Raw genomic sequence first — 16,958 nt, 5'->3', positions numbered from 1 at the left:
ACTATACACTACACTATACACTACACTATACACTACACTACACTATACACTACACTACACTATACACTACACTATACACTACACTACACTACACTATACACTACACTACACTATACACTACACTACACTATACACTACACTATACACTACACTACACTACACACTACACTACACTATACACTACACTATACACTACACTATACACTACACTATACACTACACTACACTATACACTACACTATACACTACACTACACTATACACTACACTACACTATACACTACACTACACTATACACTACACTACACTATACACTACACTACACTATACACTACACTATACACTACACTATACACTACACTACACTATACACTACACTACACTATACACTACACTATACACTACACTATACACTACACTATACACTACACTATACACTACACTACACTATACACTACACTACACTACACTATACACTACACACTACACTACACTATACACTACACTACACTATACACTACACTACACTATACACTACACTATACACTACACTACACTATACACTACACTACACTATACACTACACTACACTATACACTACACTACACTATACACTACACTACACTATACACTATACACTACACTACACTATACATTACACACTACACTATACACTACACACTACACTTGTAGCGCAGCCACATAAAAGGGCATTTTAACAAACAGGGAAATGGATTAAGGAGCTAATGCTGCTCACCTGTGCTCGTAAAATTGCCCGATCTGGTTTTATTTGTCCCCATTGACAGTGTTGGTCACAGGGTAAGCTCTCGCGAGCATGCGCGATCGCAGCGCGAGAGAACCCGGAAGCGGCGTCGGGTCACGTGTGCCGGTATAAAGCCGGAACCGGCAAGTGGCTCGGAACGGAGAGATTTACCCAGCGCGCTGTTTTTCAGAGAGAGAGTTTGTTGGATGGTTGTAAAGGAGTACTTTTCCCCGGTCGGATTATTCCTCATAGACACTAACAATTCACCTCTCGTTCCGTTGCTCGAGCTCCCGGATTTGTCATCAACACCGGTGAGGCCGAGCCTATCTCTCCCGTGCATCATTTCACACACTGCAATATCATTAACTCTGGACAATCATACACGCACTCACTCACCCGCATACACCATACACATTGTTTCTATTTGTATATATTTTGTATATATTGGTTTTGGTGCACCTTGTTTGTTTGTTTGTTTGTTTGTTGGGTTTAATACACTTTGTTTTGGTTTATACAGAGTTATTGTGTCGCGTCTTTACTTGTCCTGTCTTGATTGCGCAATACCGGAAGTGTTGTTTAAAAACCCGTATTTGGATTCTCGACCCCGTAGCAAAGTAACTAGTGGTTTAATTAAATCCAAGTGTTACATAGTGGTGGCCCGTACGTACGGGGAATCAGTATTTTCGGGTATTTTCCGGTTTTGTGTGTCTTGGCAGAACAAAATGGATGCTAACATTGCTAATGCTAATGCTAGTGGTGCCGTGCAGGCCGACCTTGCTGTAGCTAATAATGTGCTGGAGGATGTAGATGATGCATTTGTTACACGCCGTAACCCTACAGCTGAAATAACCTCATTGATTAGCTCACTATATATATCTGACAGACATGATGATGATGATGATGATGATGTTGTGTCTGATATTAATGTTGTGCATACGTTGCAAACTGAACTGAATCAATGCAAGGAGGATATGGGGGCGCTTACTGACAAAGTGAACACGTTGGAGCAGGATTTTAGACAATCCGTAAACAGCAGTTTGAACAGGGAAACCAGTTTTCGGGACGCAGTGGACGCTAGCTTAGAAGGGCTGGAGCGCTACTGCCAAGAGGCCCTGGAGAAACTGGAAAGAGCTGTCACTGACTGTTTTCTGAGACGTGACGTAATCTGGGAAAACCAGATGAAAAAACTACGGCTCACAAGTACGCCCACCATCCAAAGGTTAAAGGCCTACACCCCTGCATCTCCCCAATCTCCTGTTCTACACTCTCCCAGCACGGCGATCACAGCTTCTACGGCAAAGGTAAAGCACATAAGCAGTCATGAAACATACGACATTCCTCCTTGTGTCCAACCACACGCTTCTGCCCAGCTTACCTCCTCAGTTTCACCCTCTTCTTCTTCCTTTTATGGCCGACCACCCATCCGCCTGGAGTTTCCAGCCTTTGGCGACGCTTCAGAGACGGCGGATGTTCTTAACTTCATCGAACAGTGTGAAAACTATCTGGAGATCAGACCACTGCCCAGCCCAGAACTGTTAGGAACCCTCAGCACGGTGCTACGAGGACCTGCTCTGAGCTGGTGGAAGGCAGAGAAAGGCAAGGTGAAGGACTGGAAGTCTTTTAAACAGGCATTTATGGCGGCTTTCTTACCGGATGACTATCTCACAGAAGTGGAAGAAAACTTAAGGTCTCTGGTACAGCAGCCCAGTCAACGCCTTAGAGACTTCGCCTATGACTACCGCGCCCTCTGTATGAAGTGGAAGCCTGATATCTCCGAGGAAGAACTAGTGGGTCGAATCCTGAACAACATCAACCCAAGAGTGGCAGGATGTCTGAGAGGAACAGTGAACACCGTGGAACAGCTGGTGAAGATAGGTTCTAGGGTGGAAAAAGACTGCAAGAGCTCCAAAGACTACTGGCAGAAGGTGGACTCTCAGCACAACAAAGAAAAGAGTCATAAGAAGGCAGGTGAGCGAGTTCCTTCAAAGCACGCAGCGGGACTCTCCATTGCTCAACCTCTGGCAACTCCTTCGCTTCTCCTGGTTCCAGTAACAGTGCAAGGAAGGAAGGTGAATGCTGTGGTCGATACAGGAAGCTCCTACACGCTGATGAGGGAACATCTATGGAAGCAGCTCTGCGAACAGGAAGTCAGGTGTGATGTTCCTTCTCCTCAGAAGTTTGTTATGGCTGATGGGAAAACACACCAGGCGCAAACCCAGAGAAGGCTGCGTTACAACTGGCACACGATCGACTGTGAGCTAGACACTTACGTCATGAGCAACTCTCACCTGGCTTTCCCGCTGATCGTGGGGCTGGACTTCTTAAAAGCCACAGGAGCGACCTTGGACGTCGCACGCGGGGAGTATGGGCTGAAAACAGAGGAGGGAGTCACTTATCATCCCTTTATAATGTCCCAACCCCACTCTGCGCCATCTAAGTCAGCTCAAAGGACACACACACATCTCCTGGCTACGGCTAACCTGTATCTAGCCTTACCGGTGATTCCTGAGGATCGCCTATGCGTGGAGGAAAACACAAAAAGTGTGACATCCTGGGACACCGACAATGAAGAGGAGCTGCTGAAACTAATGGCCACTTGGCCCCGCACCACCTCCAACATCTTGGGCAAAACAGCATTAGAGAGACACAAAATCACTTTATCTGACGACACCCCATTTAGATCCAGAGCGTACCGAGTATCACCCTTAAAGAAAAAAATTATAGAAGATCAAGTCGACCAGATGCTGAAGGACAACATCATCGAACCTTCATGTTCATCATGGTCGTCACCTGTTGTTTTAGTACCTAAACCCGATGGGACTTACCGTTTCTGTGTAGATTTTAGAAAATTGAACAGCAAAACCAAACCTGATGCATATCCAATGCCTTTAATACACGACATCATTGAATCACTGGATGGCGCCTCCTGGTTCTCAACATTGGATCTGCAATCCGGTTACTGGCAGGTGGAGATGGAGCGAGACAGCTGTGAGAAGACCGCCTTCATCACTACCAAAGGTCTGTTTCAATTCCGGTCCATGCCCTATGGACTCAGAAACGCAGCTGCAACGTTCCAACGACTGATGGAGAAAGTCTTGGCGGATCTAAGAGGAAAGTATTGCTTCGTCTATATAGATGACATTATTATTTACTCACCATCACTAGAACAACATAGAATGCATCTCAACGCAGTATTTTCCAGACTCACCCAAGCCAATCTCTCCCTCAACATGAAGAAGTGTCATTTCTTCAAAAGGCGGCTGAAGTTCCTCGGTCATGTCATCTCTGAAGAAGGTGTGCAGTTAGACCCGGAGAAAACCAAGGCGGTGGCAGAATATCCTCCTCCTCAAGACTTAAAATCTCTTCAACGTTTTCTGGGTCTCGCCGGCTGGTATCACAAGTTCATTCCCCACTTTGCAGACATAACAGCTCCATTAAATAATTTAAAAAGGAAGGGAGTAAAATGGGAGTGGACCGAAGAATGCCAGAACAGCATGGATGTCATCAAACACGCACTGCAAAACCCACCAGTACTAATACAACCGAACCTAAATCTCCCATTCCAATTGCACACCGACGCCAGCGAAGTGGGCCTGGGAGCCATCCTCACCCAAACTGCAGCAGAAGGAGAAAGAGCAGTAGCTTACGCCTCACGAATGTTAAGAGGAGCTGAGCAGAATTACTCCACGTCAGAAAAGGAGTGTTTGGCCGTGGTCTGGGCTGTAGAAAAATGGAGGCACTATCTAGAAGGTCGTGCTTTCGAGGTCTTTACCGACCATGCCGCCCTGTCATGGGCCTTCAACTGCCCGAAAACCAGCTCTCGTCTCACCCGATGGACGTTACGCCTACAACAGTTCGTTTTTACAGTACACCATAGAAAAGGCTGCTTAAATTTGGGACCAGATGCGCTATCCCGGGCGCCCCCGCCGTTGGAAGTGGGCACCGCTCCATGTCTCGCCATCACAACCTCTAAATGTTCATCCGACTTACCAAACGACCTGTGCGAAATAACTCAAGCCCAACATGAGGACCCCACCATCACGAAGCTGCTCTCTAATGACCAGCCACGAAGCACAAGGGAGCAGAGGGTCTCGTTCGAACATCACCAAGGGGCGTTATATCGCCGGGTACCGGTAAGACACGGAGAAAAATTTCAACTAGTTGTCCCCCAGTCATTAATAAAAAACTTTTTACATTACTATCATGACAATCCCTTGGGAGGACACCTGGGGCAACTAAAAACCCTGCTGAGGTTACTAGATGTGGCATGGTGGCCTACGGTGCGGAAAGACGTCTGGCACTATGTGAGAACTTGCAGCGTGTGTCAACAGTATAAAACAGAAAACACTAGACCTAGTGGGCTACTACAGAGCACGGAGGTTCCAGAGCCAGGACACACCGTGGGATTGGACATCATGGGTCCTTTTCCCCGAAGTAAAAGGCAAAATGAATATCTTTTGGTGGTGGTAGATTATTTCACCAAATGGGTGGAGATGTTTCCCCTCAGGGATGTAAAGACGCCAAAACTGGTGAAGGTTCTAAGAGAGGAGATCTTTACTAGATGGGGAGTCCCCAAATATCTAGTTTCCGATCGAGGACCACAGTTTACGTCTCAGCTCTTGGCACACCTCTGCCAAACCTGGGGGAGCGTCCAAAAGCTAACTACGAGCTACCACCCACAAACGAACCTGACGGAACGAGTTAACCGAACTCTGAAGACAATGATCGCTTCATACGTCGGGGACCATCACCAAAACTGGGACCAATGGTTACCAGAGCTCAGATTCGCCATCAATACAGCCCAACAGGAAACTACGGGAAAGACGCCTGCAGAACTCACACTGGGTCGGCAACTAAAAGGGCCACTCGAAAGGCTCATGAATCACCCTCCAACACCTGATCACACCGCCTACTCACTACTGGACAGACAACGACTTATCACGGAGGAGGTGAGACAAAGAGTAAAACAACAACAGTCCAAACAAGCTAGATACTACAATGCCCGGAGAAAAGATGCGCACTTTAAACCGGGAGATCTAGTTTGGATAAAAACTCACCCACTCTCCTCCGCAGCGAAAAGATTTTCTGCCAAGCTAGCGCCCAAGTGGGAGGGACCAGCAGAAATAAAAACCAAAAAAGGACCAATCAACTACACAGTGTCTTGGGGCAATCCACAAAAAACTGATACAGTGAACGTGGTTAATCTAAAGCGCTTTTACGGACGTTCTCCTCAGACGCCGGAGGCTTGGGGGGGGGGTCTATGTAGCGCAGCCACATAAAAGGGCATTTTAACAAACAGGGAAATGGATTAAGGAGCTAATGCTGCTCACCTGTGCTCGTAAAATTGCCCGATCTGGTTTTATTTGTCCCCATTGACAGTGTTGGTCACAGGGTAAGCTCTCGCGAGCATGCGCGATCGCAGCGCGAGAGAACCCGGAAGCGGCGTCGGGTCACGTGTGCCGGTATAAAGCCGGAACCGGCAAGTGGCTCGGAACGGAGAGATTTACCCAGCGCGCTGTTTTTCAGAGAGAGAGTTTGTTGGATGGTTGTAAAGGAGTACTTTTCCCCGGTCGGATTATTCCTCATAGACACTAACAATTCACCTCTCGTTCCGTTGCTCGAGCTCCCGGATTTGTCATCAACACCGGTGAGGCCGAGCCTATCTCTCCCGTGCATCATTTCACACACTGCAATATCATTAACTCTGGACAATCATACACGCACTCACACCCCCGCATACACCATACACATTGTTTCTATTTGTATATATTTTGTATATATTGGTTTTGGTGCACCTTGTTTGTTTGTTTGTTTGTTTGTTGGGTTTAATACACTTTGTTTTGGTTTATACAGAGTTATTGTGTCGCGTCTTTACTTGTCCTGTCTTGATTGCGCAATACCGGAAGTGTTGTTTAAAAACCCGTATTTGGATTCTCGACCCCGTAGCAAAGTAACTAGTGGTTTAATTAAATCCAAGTGTTACACACTATACACTATACACTACACTATACACTACACTACACTATACACTACACTACACTACACACTACACTATACACTACACACTACACTATACACTACACACTACACTATACACTACACACTACACTACACTACACATTACACACTACACTATACACTACACTACACATTACACACTACACTATACACTACACTATACACTACACACTACACTATACACTACACTATCCACTATACACTACACATTACATTATACACAACACTATACACTACACATTACACTATATACACACTACACTACACACACAATACACGCTAGACGCCACACACACTACACTACTACTACACTATACACACACTATACACACTACACACACTACACTATACATTTCACTATATACACACTACACTACGCACACAATAAACGCTACACACTACACTACACACCACACACACTACACTACTACTACTACACTACACTACTGCTACACTTTACATTACAATATACACACACTACACTACACACACACACCATACACACAGGTGTTTATGGTGATATGAAACACTGTTTTTGGATGTAAACAGGGTGTGTGTGTGTGTGTGTGTGTGTGCGCACAGAAAGTACTACAAGTACATTCTCACACGCAACTTTGAGGCTCTAAACACACGTGGCGGTGGGAATCAGGTGTCTCTCCTCAACGTGGTCATGGACCTGAAGAAGTGCTGCAACCACCCCTACCTGTTCCCCACTGCCTCCATGGTACGCTCCGCCCACTGTCTCACCCCACACCACTGTCTCACCCCACACCACTGTCTCACCCCACACCACTGTCTCACCCCACACCACTGTCTCACCACTATACACACTTTAATCAGTTTAAACGTTAGTAATTATAGATGATGATGATGATGATGATGAATGTAGTAAGGTGTGATCTCACGCTTGTGTTCTGTTTGACTGCGGGTGACAGGAAGCTCCTAAAATGCCCAATGGGATGTATGAGGGCGGGGCTCTTACAAAGTCTTCTGGGAAACTGATGCTGCTTTGTAAGATGCTGAGGAAGCTGAAGGAGGGGGGACACAGGGTGCTTATCTTCTCACAGGTACAAACACACACACACACACACACACACACACACACAAGAAACATTAAACATTTTAAGAAACTTTTTATACAGATGGTCCTCAACCAGAGTAACAGTTTCTTCCCTTTACCGCTAAGTGGCACTATATACCACACCCCTTCACACTTCACACAGTATGACTTAATAGGGCTGATGTCAACTTGGGTCCTAAATATTTGTCATGTCAACTGTGTGTGTGTGTCTGAGCGCGCACGCATGTGTGAGAGTAAGAGATATGAGTGTGTTAACATTTGTGATGTGAGTGTGTATGTGTGTGATGTATGAGTGTATATTTGTGTGTGTGTATGTATGTATGTATGTGTGAGATGTGTTTGTGAGTGTGTTAACATTTGTGATGTGTACGTGTGTTCAATAGGCCGCAGGTGCTGGAAAATAGGCCTCACACTATGATGTTCCTCAGTGTGATGTCACTCAATATGATGTCACACAGAACGTTATTAATCATTTTCTGGTGTAAGTTTAAGATATTATTACGGCTGACCCATGTGAGTTATTAAAAACCCCTTCACAGTTTTGCGTCCTCGGTGTCTCCACATCGACCGGGTGTGGTGACGGATCGTATAAATTCCCCTGGAGGAGTAGATCAAAATCCATCGGGTGTGTTTTTGGGAACGACCCAAAATAACTGGCCTCCGGTTGAGTTGATCCCAGGACATGCTGATTAGATCACAGTGGAACCTTGGATTATGAGCATAATTCGTTTTGGAATTGGGCTCGTATTCTAAAACACTTATGAATCCAAAAAGATTTTCCCTATAAGAAATAATAGAAACTCAAATTATTTGTTCCACAGCCGAAAATAAATACATAAAAATAATTAATGCAAAATATAAGGTAAAAATTAAACAAATTAAACAAATTAACCTGCTCTTTAACTTAAAAAAGAATAGCAACAGAGTAGTGTTTCTGTGTAGAGCAGCGAGAAAGAGTGCGTGTCTGTGTCTGTCTGTCTGTCTGTCTGTGTGTGGGACGGTGTCCAATGATGCGCGCACACAGAGACAAAGAGCAGCTGATACAGAGAGAGAAAATGGATCTTTAACCTCTCTAATGAGACTTGCTTTTGCTTTTGTGATCACGTGACGCTTTGTTTTCCAAGTCAAAATTTATTAAAAATCTTTTCTCATTTAAATTTAATTAACAATGATTATAAGTAAACAACAATAGCCCAGGCCAAAAGCATTTTAATTTAGATTTTTAAAAATAATCCTGCATCTGTTTTAGATGTTCCAGCTGCCACTGTTCTTATGGCTCTTTATCAGAGTAAATCATTCAGTAACAAGTCTGTAAATTTCCCTGTAAAACAGGAACATCTGAGTGAATAAATCGATATGATGAGCTATTGATCAGTGATTTATGTAAACGACTCAGTTCAGATGTGAGTAAATGCTCATTTCTGCGCTGTTTGAGGGAGGGACGTGCTAATGATGTTTGGCCTGCTGTGTGTGTGTGTGTGTGTTTGTGTGTGTGTGATGTCATCTGAGAGGTGTGAATATTTCTTACATATTCATGAAAAGTCATGGATACTTTCTGAGTTTTATAATATAGTTGTTACAGATGAACAAAGTGAAGAAACGGTGCACAGCGAACACTAAACCTAAACCCCGCGTGTGGATTAAACGTCAACAGCCCTGGTTCTGATTTTTTTATGTTTGCTTTATAAAGTTACTCAGATGTTAAAATTACCATCACTGTAGTTTTTCTTTAATACACCATATTATGACACTTTAATAACTTGCGCTTTAATTACATTCAAAAATGGTGTCGACTAAAAATGTCCCTTTGCGCCACCTGGTGGTCATTTCTTTAAGGACTTTGAAATACGACTGATTGATTTTGTCTGCTGTTGTTTTGCCGCGACGGTGAGCACAGCGGTATTAGAGAGTCTGGTTGACCACCTACTGTATGTACACACACACACACACACACACACACACACAAATGAGAGGGTGTGTGTGTGTGCAGATGACGAAGATGCTGGACCTCCTGGAGGACTTCCTGGAGAACGAGGGCTATAAATATGAACGGATTGACGGAGGAGTGACTGGGGTGATGAGACAGGAGGCCATCGACAGGTTCAACGGTGAGACACCCACCCACACCCACACACACACACACACACACACACACACACACACACACACACACACTTGAATGTGTCTCCTTGGTGTGATGGTCTGATCTGTCTCTCCTCAGCTCCTGGAGCTCCTCAGTTTGTGTTCCTGCTCTCTACACGAGCGGGGGGGTTGGGCATCAATCTGGCAACCGCAGACACCGTCATCATCTACGACTCTGACTGGAACCCACACAATGACATCCAGGTATGATGGACAACTCTCTCTCTCACACACACACACGCACACACGCACGGCGTGCTCATGTTGTGTTGATGTGGTCTCCAGGCGTTCAGCAGGGCTCACCGTATCGGACAGAACAGGAAGGTGATGATCTATCGCTTCGTCACCAAGGCGTCTGTGGAGGAGCGGATCACTCAGGTCAGGGGTCACTCAGGGTCAGGGGTCACTCAGGTCAGGGAACGACCCCCAACTCATTCACTTCAGTTTGGAAATGGCTCATGGTATTGGTTGGTGTGTGTGTGTGTGTGTGTGTGTGTGTGTGTTTCTGAGTGCAGGTAGCGAAGAAGAAGATGATGCTGACCCACTTGGTGGTGCGACCCGGTCTGGGCTCCAAGGCGGGCTCGATGTCCAAACAGGAACTGGACGACATTTTGAAATTCGGCACCGAGGAGCTGTTTAAAGACGACCCTGGAGAAGGTGAGGACGAGACTGTGTTTAATCATCGTCTTAGAGGAGTGTCTAGGGTAGGGTTTAGACACACACACACACTTTAACTACTTGAGTGTTTGTAACAGGTGTGTAAGCTGGCCAGATGATCTGTTGGGTGGTTGTTGGGTGGTTGTGATGCGGTTGTGTTGATGGTGTCCCAGGTGATAATAAGGAGGAGGACAGCAGTGTGATTCACTACGACGATAAAGCCATCGCGAAACTGCTGGACCGGAACCAGGACGCCACCGACGACACGGAGCTGCAGAGCATGAACGAGTACCTGAGCTCCTTTAAAGTGGCCCAGTATGTGGTTAAAGACGAGGAGGACGAGGTGTGTGTGTGTGTGTTTTTTTTTTTTTTTTTTTTTCAGATTAAATGACAATTTTTATTATTTTACTACTATAGTATATTTATTGTACATCATGGATTAACGTCTCCTCTCCTGTGTGTGTGTGTGTGTGTGTGTGTGTGTGCGCGCAGGAGGAGGAGGTGGACAGGGAGATCATCAAGCAGGAGGAGAGCGTGGATCCAGATTACTGGGAGAAGTTACTGCGACATCACTACGAGCAGCAGCAGGAGGTGTTGGCCAGCCACCTGGGGAAGGGGAAGAGACCGCGCAAACCCGTCAACTACAACGACTGCTCTCAGGAGGAGCGGGGTAACACACACACACACACACACACACACACACACAGCACATTCTCACAGTGTGTGTGAGAGAGAGAGAGATGTCTCTGCACTATAAATAATCTTTAATGTTTTAAACTTACAGCAGATTGGCCTGATGATCATTCAGACAACCAATCAGATTACTCCGTGGCCTCGGAGGAGGGAGACGAGGACTTTGACGAGCGCTCTGAAGGTGTGTGTGTGTGTGTGTGGCTGTGTGTGTGTGTGTGTGTGTGTGTGTGTGTGTTGTTCTTTGACTGTCCAGTTTTTGTCTATTATAATTCACAAACACACTAAAAGAGACAGACACCCCCCCCCCCATGTCTCCCCCTCCCCCACCCCCTCTGTAGTGAATAACCGCAGGCCGAGTCGTAAAGGTCTCAGGAACGATAAAGAGAAGCCGCTGCCCCCCCTGTTGGCCAGAGTGGGAGGGAACATCGAGGTCTCCATTATTTACTATTATATTATATTATACTTTGTTATATTATTATTATTATTATTATTATTGTTGTTGTTGTTGTTTTTGTTATGATACTATGCCTCGCTTTATTTTTACTCATGCCCCCCACAGGTTTTGGGCTTTAACTCGCGTCAGAGGAAGGCGTTCCTGAATGCCGTGATGCGTTATGGGATGCCTCCACAGGACGCCTTCACCACACAGTGGCTCGTTCGAGACCTGCGGGGCAAATCTGAGAAAGAGTTCAAGTATGTGGGGGTGGGGCGGGGGGGGGATTCTTAACACACTCACAGACAGACAGACAGGTAGAGGAAGGGCACCTAGACAAACCATGAGAGAGGGAAAGTAAGATGGACAGAGACGAAAATTTCTGTGTCTCTCACTCTTAGGGCATACGTCTCATTCTCTGTCTCACTCTTGGGGTGTATGTCCACTCTCTGTCTGTCTCTCTCAGGGCGTATGTCTCACTCTTCATGCGTCACCTGTGTGAACCGGGCGCTGACGGTGCAGAGACTTTTGCTGATGGAGTTCCTCGAGAAGGGTTGTCAAGGCAACATGTTCTTACACGCATTGGTGTGATGTCACTGATCAGAAAGAAGGTGTGTGTGTGTGTGTTTGTCGATTGTGTAGTGTGGTGAGCAGCGTTTGATTGGTCGGGGTTGTATATACTGGTGCGTGATTGGTGGAGGGGGTGTATATACTGGTGCGTGATTGGTGGAGGGGGTGTATATACTGGTGCGTGATTGGTGGAGGGGGTGTATATACTGGTGCGTGATTGGTGGAGGGGGTGTATTTACTGGCGCGTGATTGGTGGAGGGGGTGTATATACTGGCGCGTGATTGGTGGAGGGGGTGTATATACTGGCGCGTGATTGGTGGGGTGGGGTATATACTGGCGCGTGATTGGTGGGGGGGTGTATACTGGCGCGTGATTGGTGGGGTGGGGTGTATACTGGCGCGTGATTGGTGGGGGGGGTATATACTGGCGCGTGATTGGTGGGGTGGGGTATATACTGGCGCGTGATTGGTGGGGGGGTGTATACTGGCGCGTGATTGGTGGGGTGGGGTGTATACTGGCGCGTGATTGGTGGGGGGGTATATACTGGCGCGTGATTGGTGGGGGTGGGGGTCGGGGTGGTGGGGGGATTATATACTGGCGCGTGATTGGTGGGGGGGTGTATATACTGGTGCGTGATTGGTTGGGGGGGGTGTATACTGGCGCGTGATTGGTGGGGGGGGTATATACTGGCGCGTGATTGGTGGGGGGGGTGTATACTGGCGCGTGATTGGTGGGGTGGGGTGTATACTGGCGCGTGATTGGTGGGGGGGGGGTGTATACTGGCGCGTGATTGGTGGGGGGGGTGTATACTGGCGCGTGATTGGTGGGGGGGGGTGTATACTGGCGCGTGATTGGTGGGGGTGGTGGGGGGGTGTATATACTGGTGCGTGATTGGTGGGGGGGTGTATATACTGGTGCGTGATTGGTGGGGGGGTGTATATACTGGTGCGTGATTGGTTGGGGGGGGTGTATACTGGCGCGTGATTGGTGGGGGGGTTTATATACTGGCGCGTGATGGGTGGGTGGGGGGGGGGCTATATACTGGCGCGTGGTTGGTGGTGTGGTGACCAGAGTGTAATTTGGTCCTTCAGGTTCAGGAGTTTGAACATGTGAACGGTCAGTGGTCGATGCCGTGGATGAAGGAGATTGAGGAGAATAAAAGAGCAGCAGCTGTTGCTGTGGGAGACGACCCCAAAACACCCTCGACTGGAACACCTGGAGACACTCAACCCAACACACCTGCTCCAGGTACCTGCTGCACTTATTATTCATGTGATGATGCTGAGTTCTGCCCTCATGCCAGCGTCACCACGTTAACGTTCAGTGAGGTGATGATGAACACGTCTGCTCCCGGTCGCGTGTTAATGTAGCTAATGTTATATTCTGTATAAGATGGCACTGGTGAGGTCGATTGCCGTCACGACTGCTCCGACCCCATATATTTTTGTTTTTTAAGTTAGTTTTCAGCGTTTTAAAACCGGCAAAATCATCACCATTGAGTACATTATGTATGATAGAGACACTCTTGTTTCTATTGGTATACAATGTACTCACAATTTAACGTTTTTAACTCCGGATCCGAGCTGGCCGAGTGAGATCCTGAGGGAGAACAAAGGACGCGACGCGAAGCGGCGGCCTCGAAGGAAACGAGCCGGCGTCAGGAACAGGCTGAGAGCTCGTGCACAACGCACACCTCTGCCTAGCATCCTGCTCGCCAACGTCCAGTCACTGGCAGACGAGCTGAACACCTTCTATGCTTGCTTCGAGGCTGCAGCTAAAGACGCTGGCGATGCTAACAGCTGCAGACAGGAAGACACTGCCAGCACCGGAAATGCATTCATCATCACAGAGCATGACGTGAGTAAAGCCTTCAAGACAGTGAACACCAGGAAAGCAGCAGGACCAGACGGCATTTCAGGTCGTATTCTCAGAGCCTGTACAGACCAGCTAGCACCTGTGTTCACTGAGATATTTAACCTCTCCTTATCTCAGTCGGTGATCCCCACATGCTTCAAAGAGTCCATCATTGTTTCTGTCCCAAAGAAACCTCATCCTGCTTCACTCAATGATTATCGCCCTGTAGCCCTCACCTCAGTAGTGATGAAGTGCTTTGAACGCCTGGTTAGAGACTTCATCATTTCTTCACTACCCGACACACTGGACCCGCTTACCGTCCAAATCGTTCTACAGACGATGCCATCTCTCATCTCCTCCACACATCACTTACTCACTTGGACACTAGAAAAGGGAATTATGTTAAAATGCTCTTCATCGACTACAGCTCTGCATTTAATACCATAATTCCCTCCACACTCACCACCAAGCTGGAGCACCTGGGACTCAGCTCATCTCTGTGCCAGTGGATCTCTAATTTTCTAACTGGCAGACCACAGGCAGTAAGGATGGGCGGACATTCCTCAGCCTCCATCACTCTCAGCACTGAAGCCCCCCAGGGGTGTGTTCTGAGCCCCCTGCTGTACTCTTTGTACACATATGACTGTATGGCCACTACCAGCTCCACCACCATCATTAGGTTTGCTGACGACACCGTCGTGGTGGGCCTGATCTCTGATAACAACAAGACGGCCTACCTGAAGGAGATTAGGAATCTGGAGAACTGGTGCCAGAAGAACGACCTCCTTCTAAACATCAGTAAGACAAAGGAGTTGATAGTGGACAGCTTCAAATATCTCGTTCATATCCCCCTGAAGGCCAACACAGAGAGACTGAGGAGGAGCTTCTTCCCGCAGGCGATACGGTCTCTCAATCACAATCACACCACCACACAGTACTGACACACACATATGTTTTTTACACACACACTGGACATTCTGGACATTCGTTTACTCTAGTGGCTGCTGAACAACTACACCTGGTGGTCATCATATCACTCTGTCACAAGTCACTTTAAATAAATCACTTTAAGCATATTTGCACTGCACAAGACACTTTAGACATGTGGACTGCACAACCCTGGACATTACTATTTTTTTAACATTTTATCCAACTTCATTCCACACAATAATTACATACATCTATACCTACTTTGTACAGCTGTTTTCTTTCTGTTCTATATTTCTTTATATATTTTCTATATTGTGTATTTTTGTTGTACATTTATTTTATTTTAACTTTAATTTTATATTTTATTTAATATCTAGTTAAATTCACCTTTTATTTTATTTCTCATATTTATTTATTACTCAGTCTTTTATTTTAGGGTCACGAGCAGTCGTCTAAGCATTTCACTGCATATCGTACTGTGTATGACTGTGTATGTGACAAATAAAATTTGAATTTCAACCTATACTGTACAAATCAGAAGTCTGGTGTAACTTACCGCATTTTATATATATTTATGTTCCACATCTTCATTACCTAATGTATCTTCTGTTTGTATAACACACTGTATTTATTTATTTATTGTAAACAGGCCACTTCTGATGTTCGATGCTAACTGCATTTCATTGGCTCTGTACACTGACAATAAAGTTGAATCTAATCTGATCTAATGTTCGTTTAAACCCCGCCTCTAACCAATCAGAAGAGCTGTCGCGGGGGGAGGAGTCGGAGCGAGAGATGGAGGACAAGATAGAGGGAGACGGAGAGAAAGACAGAAGTGCACGAGTACAAGATGATGAGGTAATTACCTTTAGACACTCGTCTGACTCTCTGTCTGTGACTGTCTGTAAACCACCGTCTGTGACTCGCTGTCTGTCTAGCGGTCTGTGATTCTCTGTAACTGACTCACTGTCTGTCTGTCAGGTGATTGAGATCCCTGATGATGGAGAGACCCCCCCGAGTCTGGAGAAGACCGCGGTGGGACAGGAGATGGAGGGAGACGGGACGTCGTCCTCTGTGGAGAAGGATGGAGGGATGAAGGATGCAGTTGGAGAAAAAGAAAAGGGAGGAGAAACTGAGGAGATCTCTAAAGGTTCTCCAAAAAGTGAAGAGGTCAAGGGGGAAAGGTCAGAGGTCACCAGCGTAGATTCTTCTCAGCCCAAAGGTCAGAGTGAGTTCTGCTGTCTGTCTACCTGTTGATGTCTGTCTCTCAGTGTGTATCTCTCTGTACACCTGTCTGTCTCTCTATGGTCTGCATGTCTCACCCTGGAGTGTACTAATTCTGTGTGTGTGTGTGTGTGTGTGTGTGTGTGTGTGTGTGTGTGTGTTTCAGAAGAGTGTCATGAGGAGAAGAGTGAGAAAACTGACAGCAACCTAAACGGAGGGGAGAAGAAAGGTGTGTACACACACACACACACACACACACACTGTTCTGGCTGAGTGGTGCGACTCTCACACACACCAGAGTTTACACATAAGTGTTGTATATCACGCAGTCACTCAGTGAAGGGTGTGTGTGTGTGTGTAGAGGTGAAGGAGGAGAAGGATGGTGTAAAAGCCGAGGAGTCTCGGATGAATGGAGAGGACGGAGGAGCGGACAGTGAGGACAAAAAGAGACACGTTAAACAAAGGTTCATGTTCAACATCGCTGATGGAGGATTCACAGGTGTGTGTGTGTGTGTGTGTGCAGATTTGATGTTGAGGAGAAGTGTGTGTGTGTGTGTGAGATAATGACTTGTGTTGTATGTGTGTTTATTTATT

At 46.5% G+C, this 16,958-nt stretch overlaps 1 protein-coding gene across 8 annotated transcripts in view; it reads left to right on the top strand.

Annotated features, from left to right (window-relative positions):
• chd4b (chromodomain helicase DNA binding protein 4b) overlaps positions 1–16,958 on the top strand; it is a 40,359-nt gene that overhangs the window by 11,684 nt on the left and 11,717 nt on the right. For 5 of the 8 annotated variants that reach the window (XM_053495467.1, XM_053495466.1, XM_053495469.1 and 2 more), the window contains exons 20-36: positions 7,363–7,504; positions 7,716–7,847; positions 9,852–9,969; positions 10,083–10,207; positions 10,289–10,381; positions 10,519–10,660; positions 10,834–11,003; positions 11,153–11,330; positions 11,445–11,534; positions 11,692–11,783; positions 11,913–12,046; positions 12,253–12,397; positions 13,448–13,604; positions 15,901–15,998; positions 16,122–16,368; positions 16,534–16,593; positions 16,726–16,863. In XM_053495467.1, the coding sequence (XP_053351442.1) occupies positions 7,363–7,504; positions 7,716–7,847; positions 9,852–9,969; positions 10,083–10,207; positions 10,289–10,381; positions 10,519–10,660; positions 10,834–11,003; positions 11,153–11,330; positions 11,445–11,534; positions 11,692–11,783; positions 11,913–12,046; positions 12,253–12,397; positions 13,448–13,604; positions 15,901–15,998; positions 16,122–16,368; positions 16,534–16,593; positions 16,726–16,863 (2,261 nt within the window). Of the gene's footprint in view, positions 1–7,362; positions 7,505–7,715; positions 7,848–9,851; positions 9,970–10,082; positions 10,208–10,288; positions 10,382–10,518; positions 10,661–10,833; positions 11,004–11,152; positions 11,331–11,444; positions 11,535–11,691; positions 11,784–11,912; positions 12,047–12,252; positions 12,398–13,447; positions 13,605–15,900; positions 15,999–16,121; positions 16,369–16,530; positions 16,594–16,725; positions 16,864–16,958 lie in introns of all 8 variants that reach the window. The other 3 variants (XM_053495470.1, XM_053495471.1, XM_053495468.1) reach the window with 3 other exon arrangements.

This window comes from Clarias gariepinus, chromosome 4 (assembly GCF_024256425.1).
Source record: "Clarias gariepinus isolate MV-2021 ecotype Netherlands chromosome 4, CGAR_prim_01v2, whole genome shotgun sequence".
Taxonomy (NCBI): Eukaryota; Metazoa; Chordata; class Actinopteri; order Siluriformes; family Clariidae; genus Clarias; species Clarias gariepinus.
The sequence above is the reverse complement of the archived record's forward strand: the minus strand, read 5'-3'. Positions and strand labels throughout refer to the sequence as shown.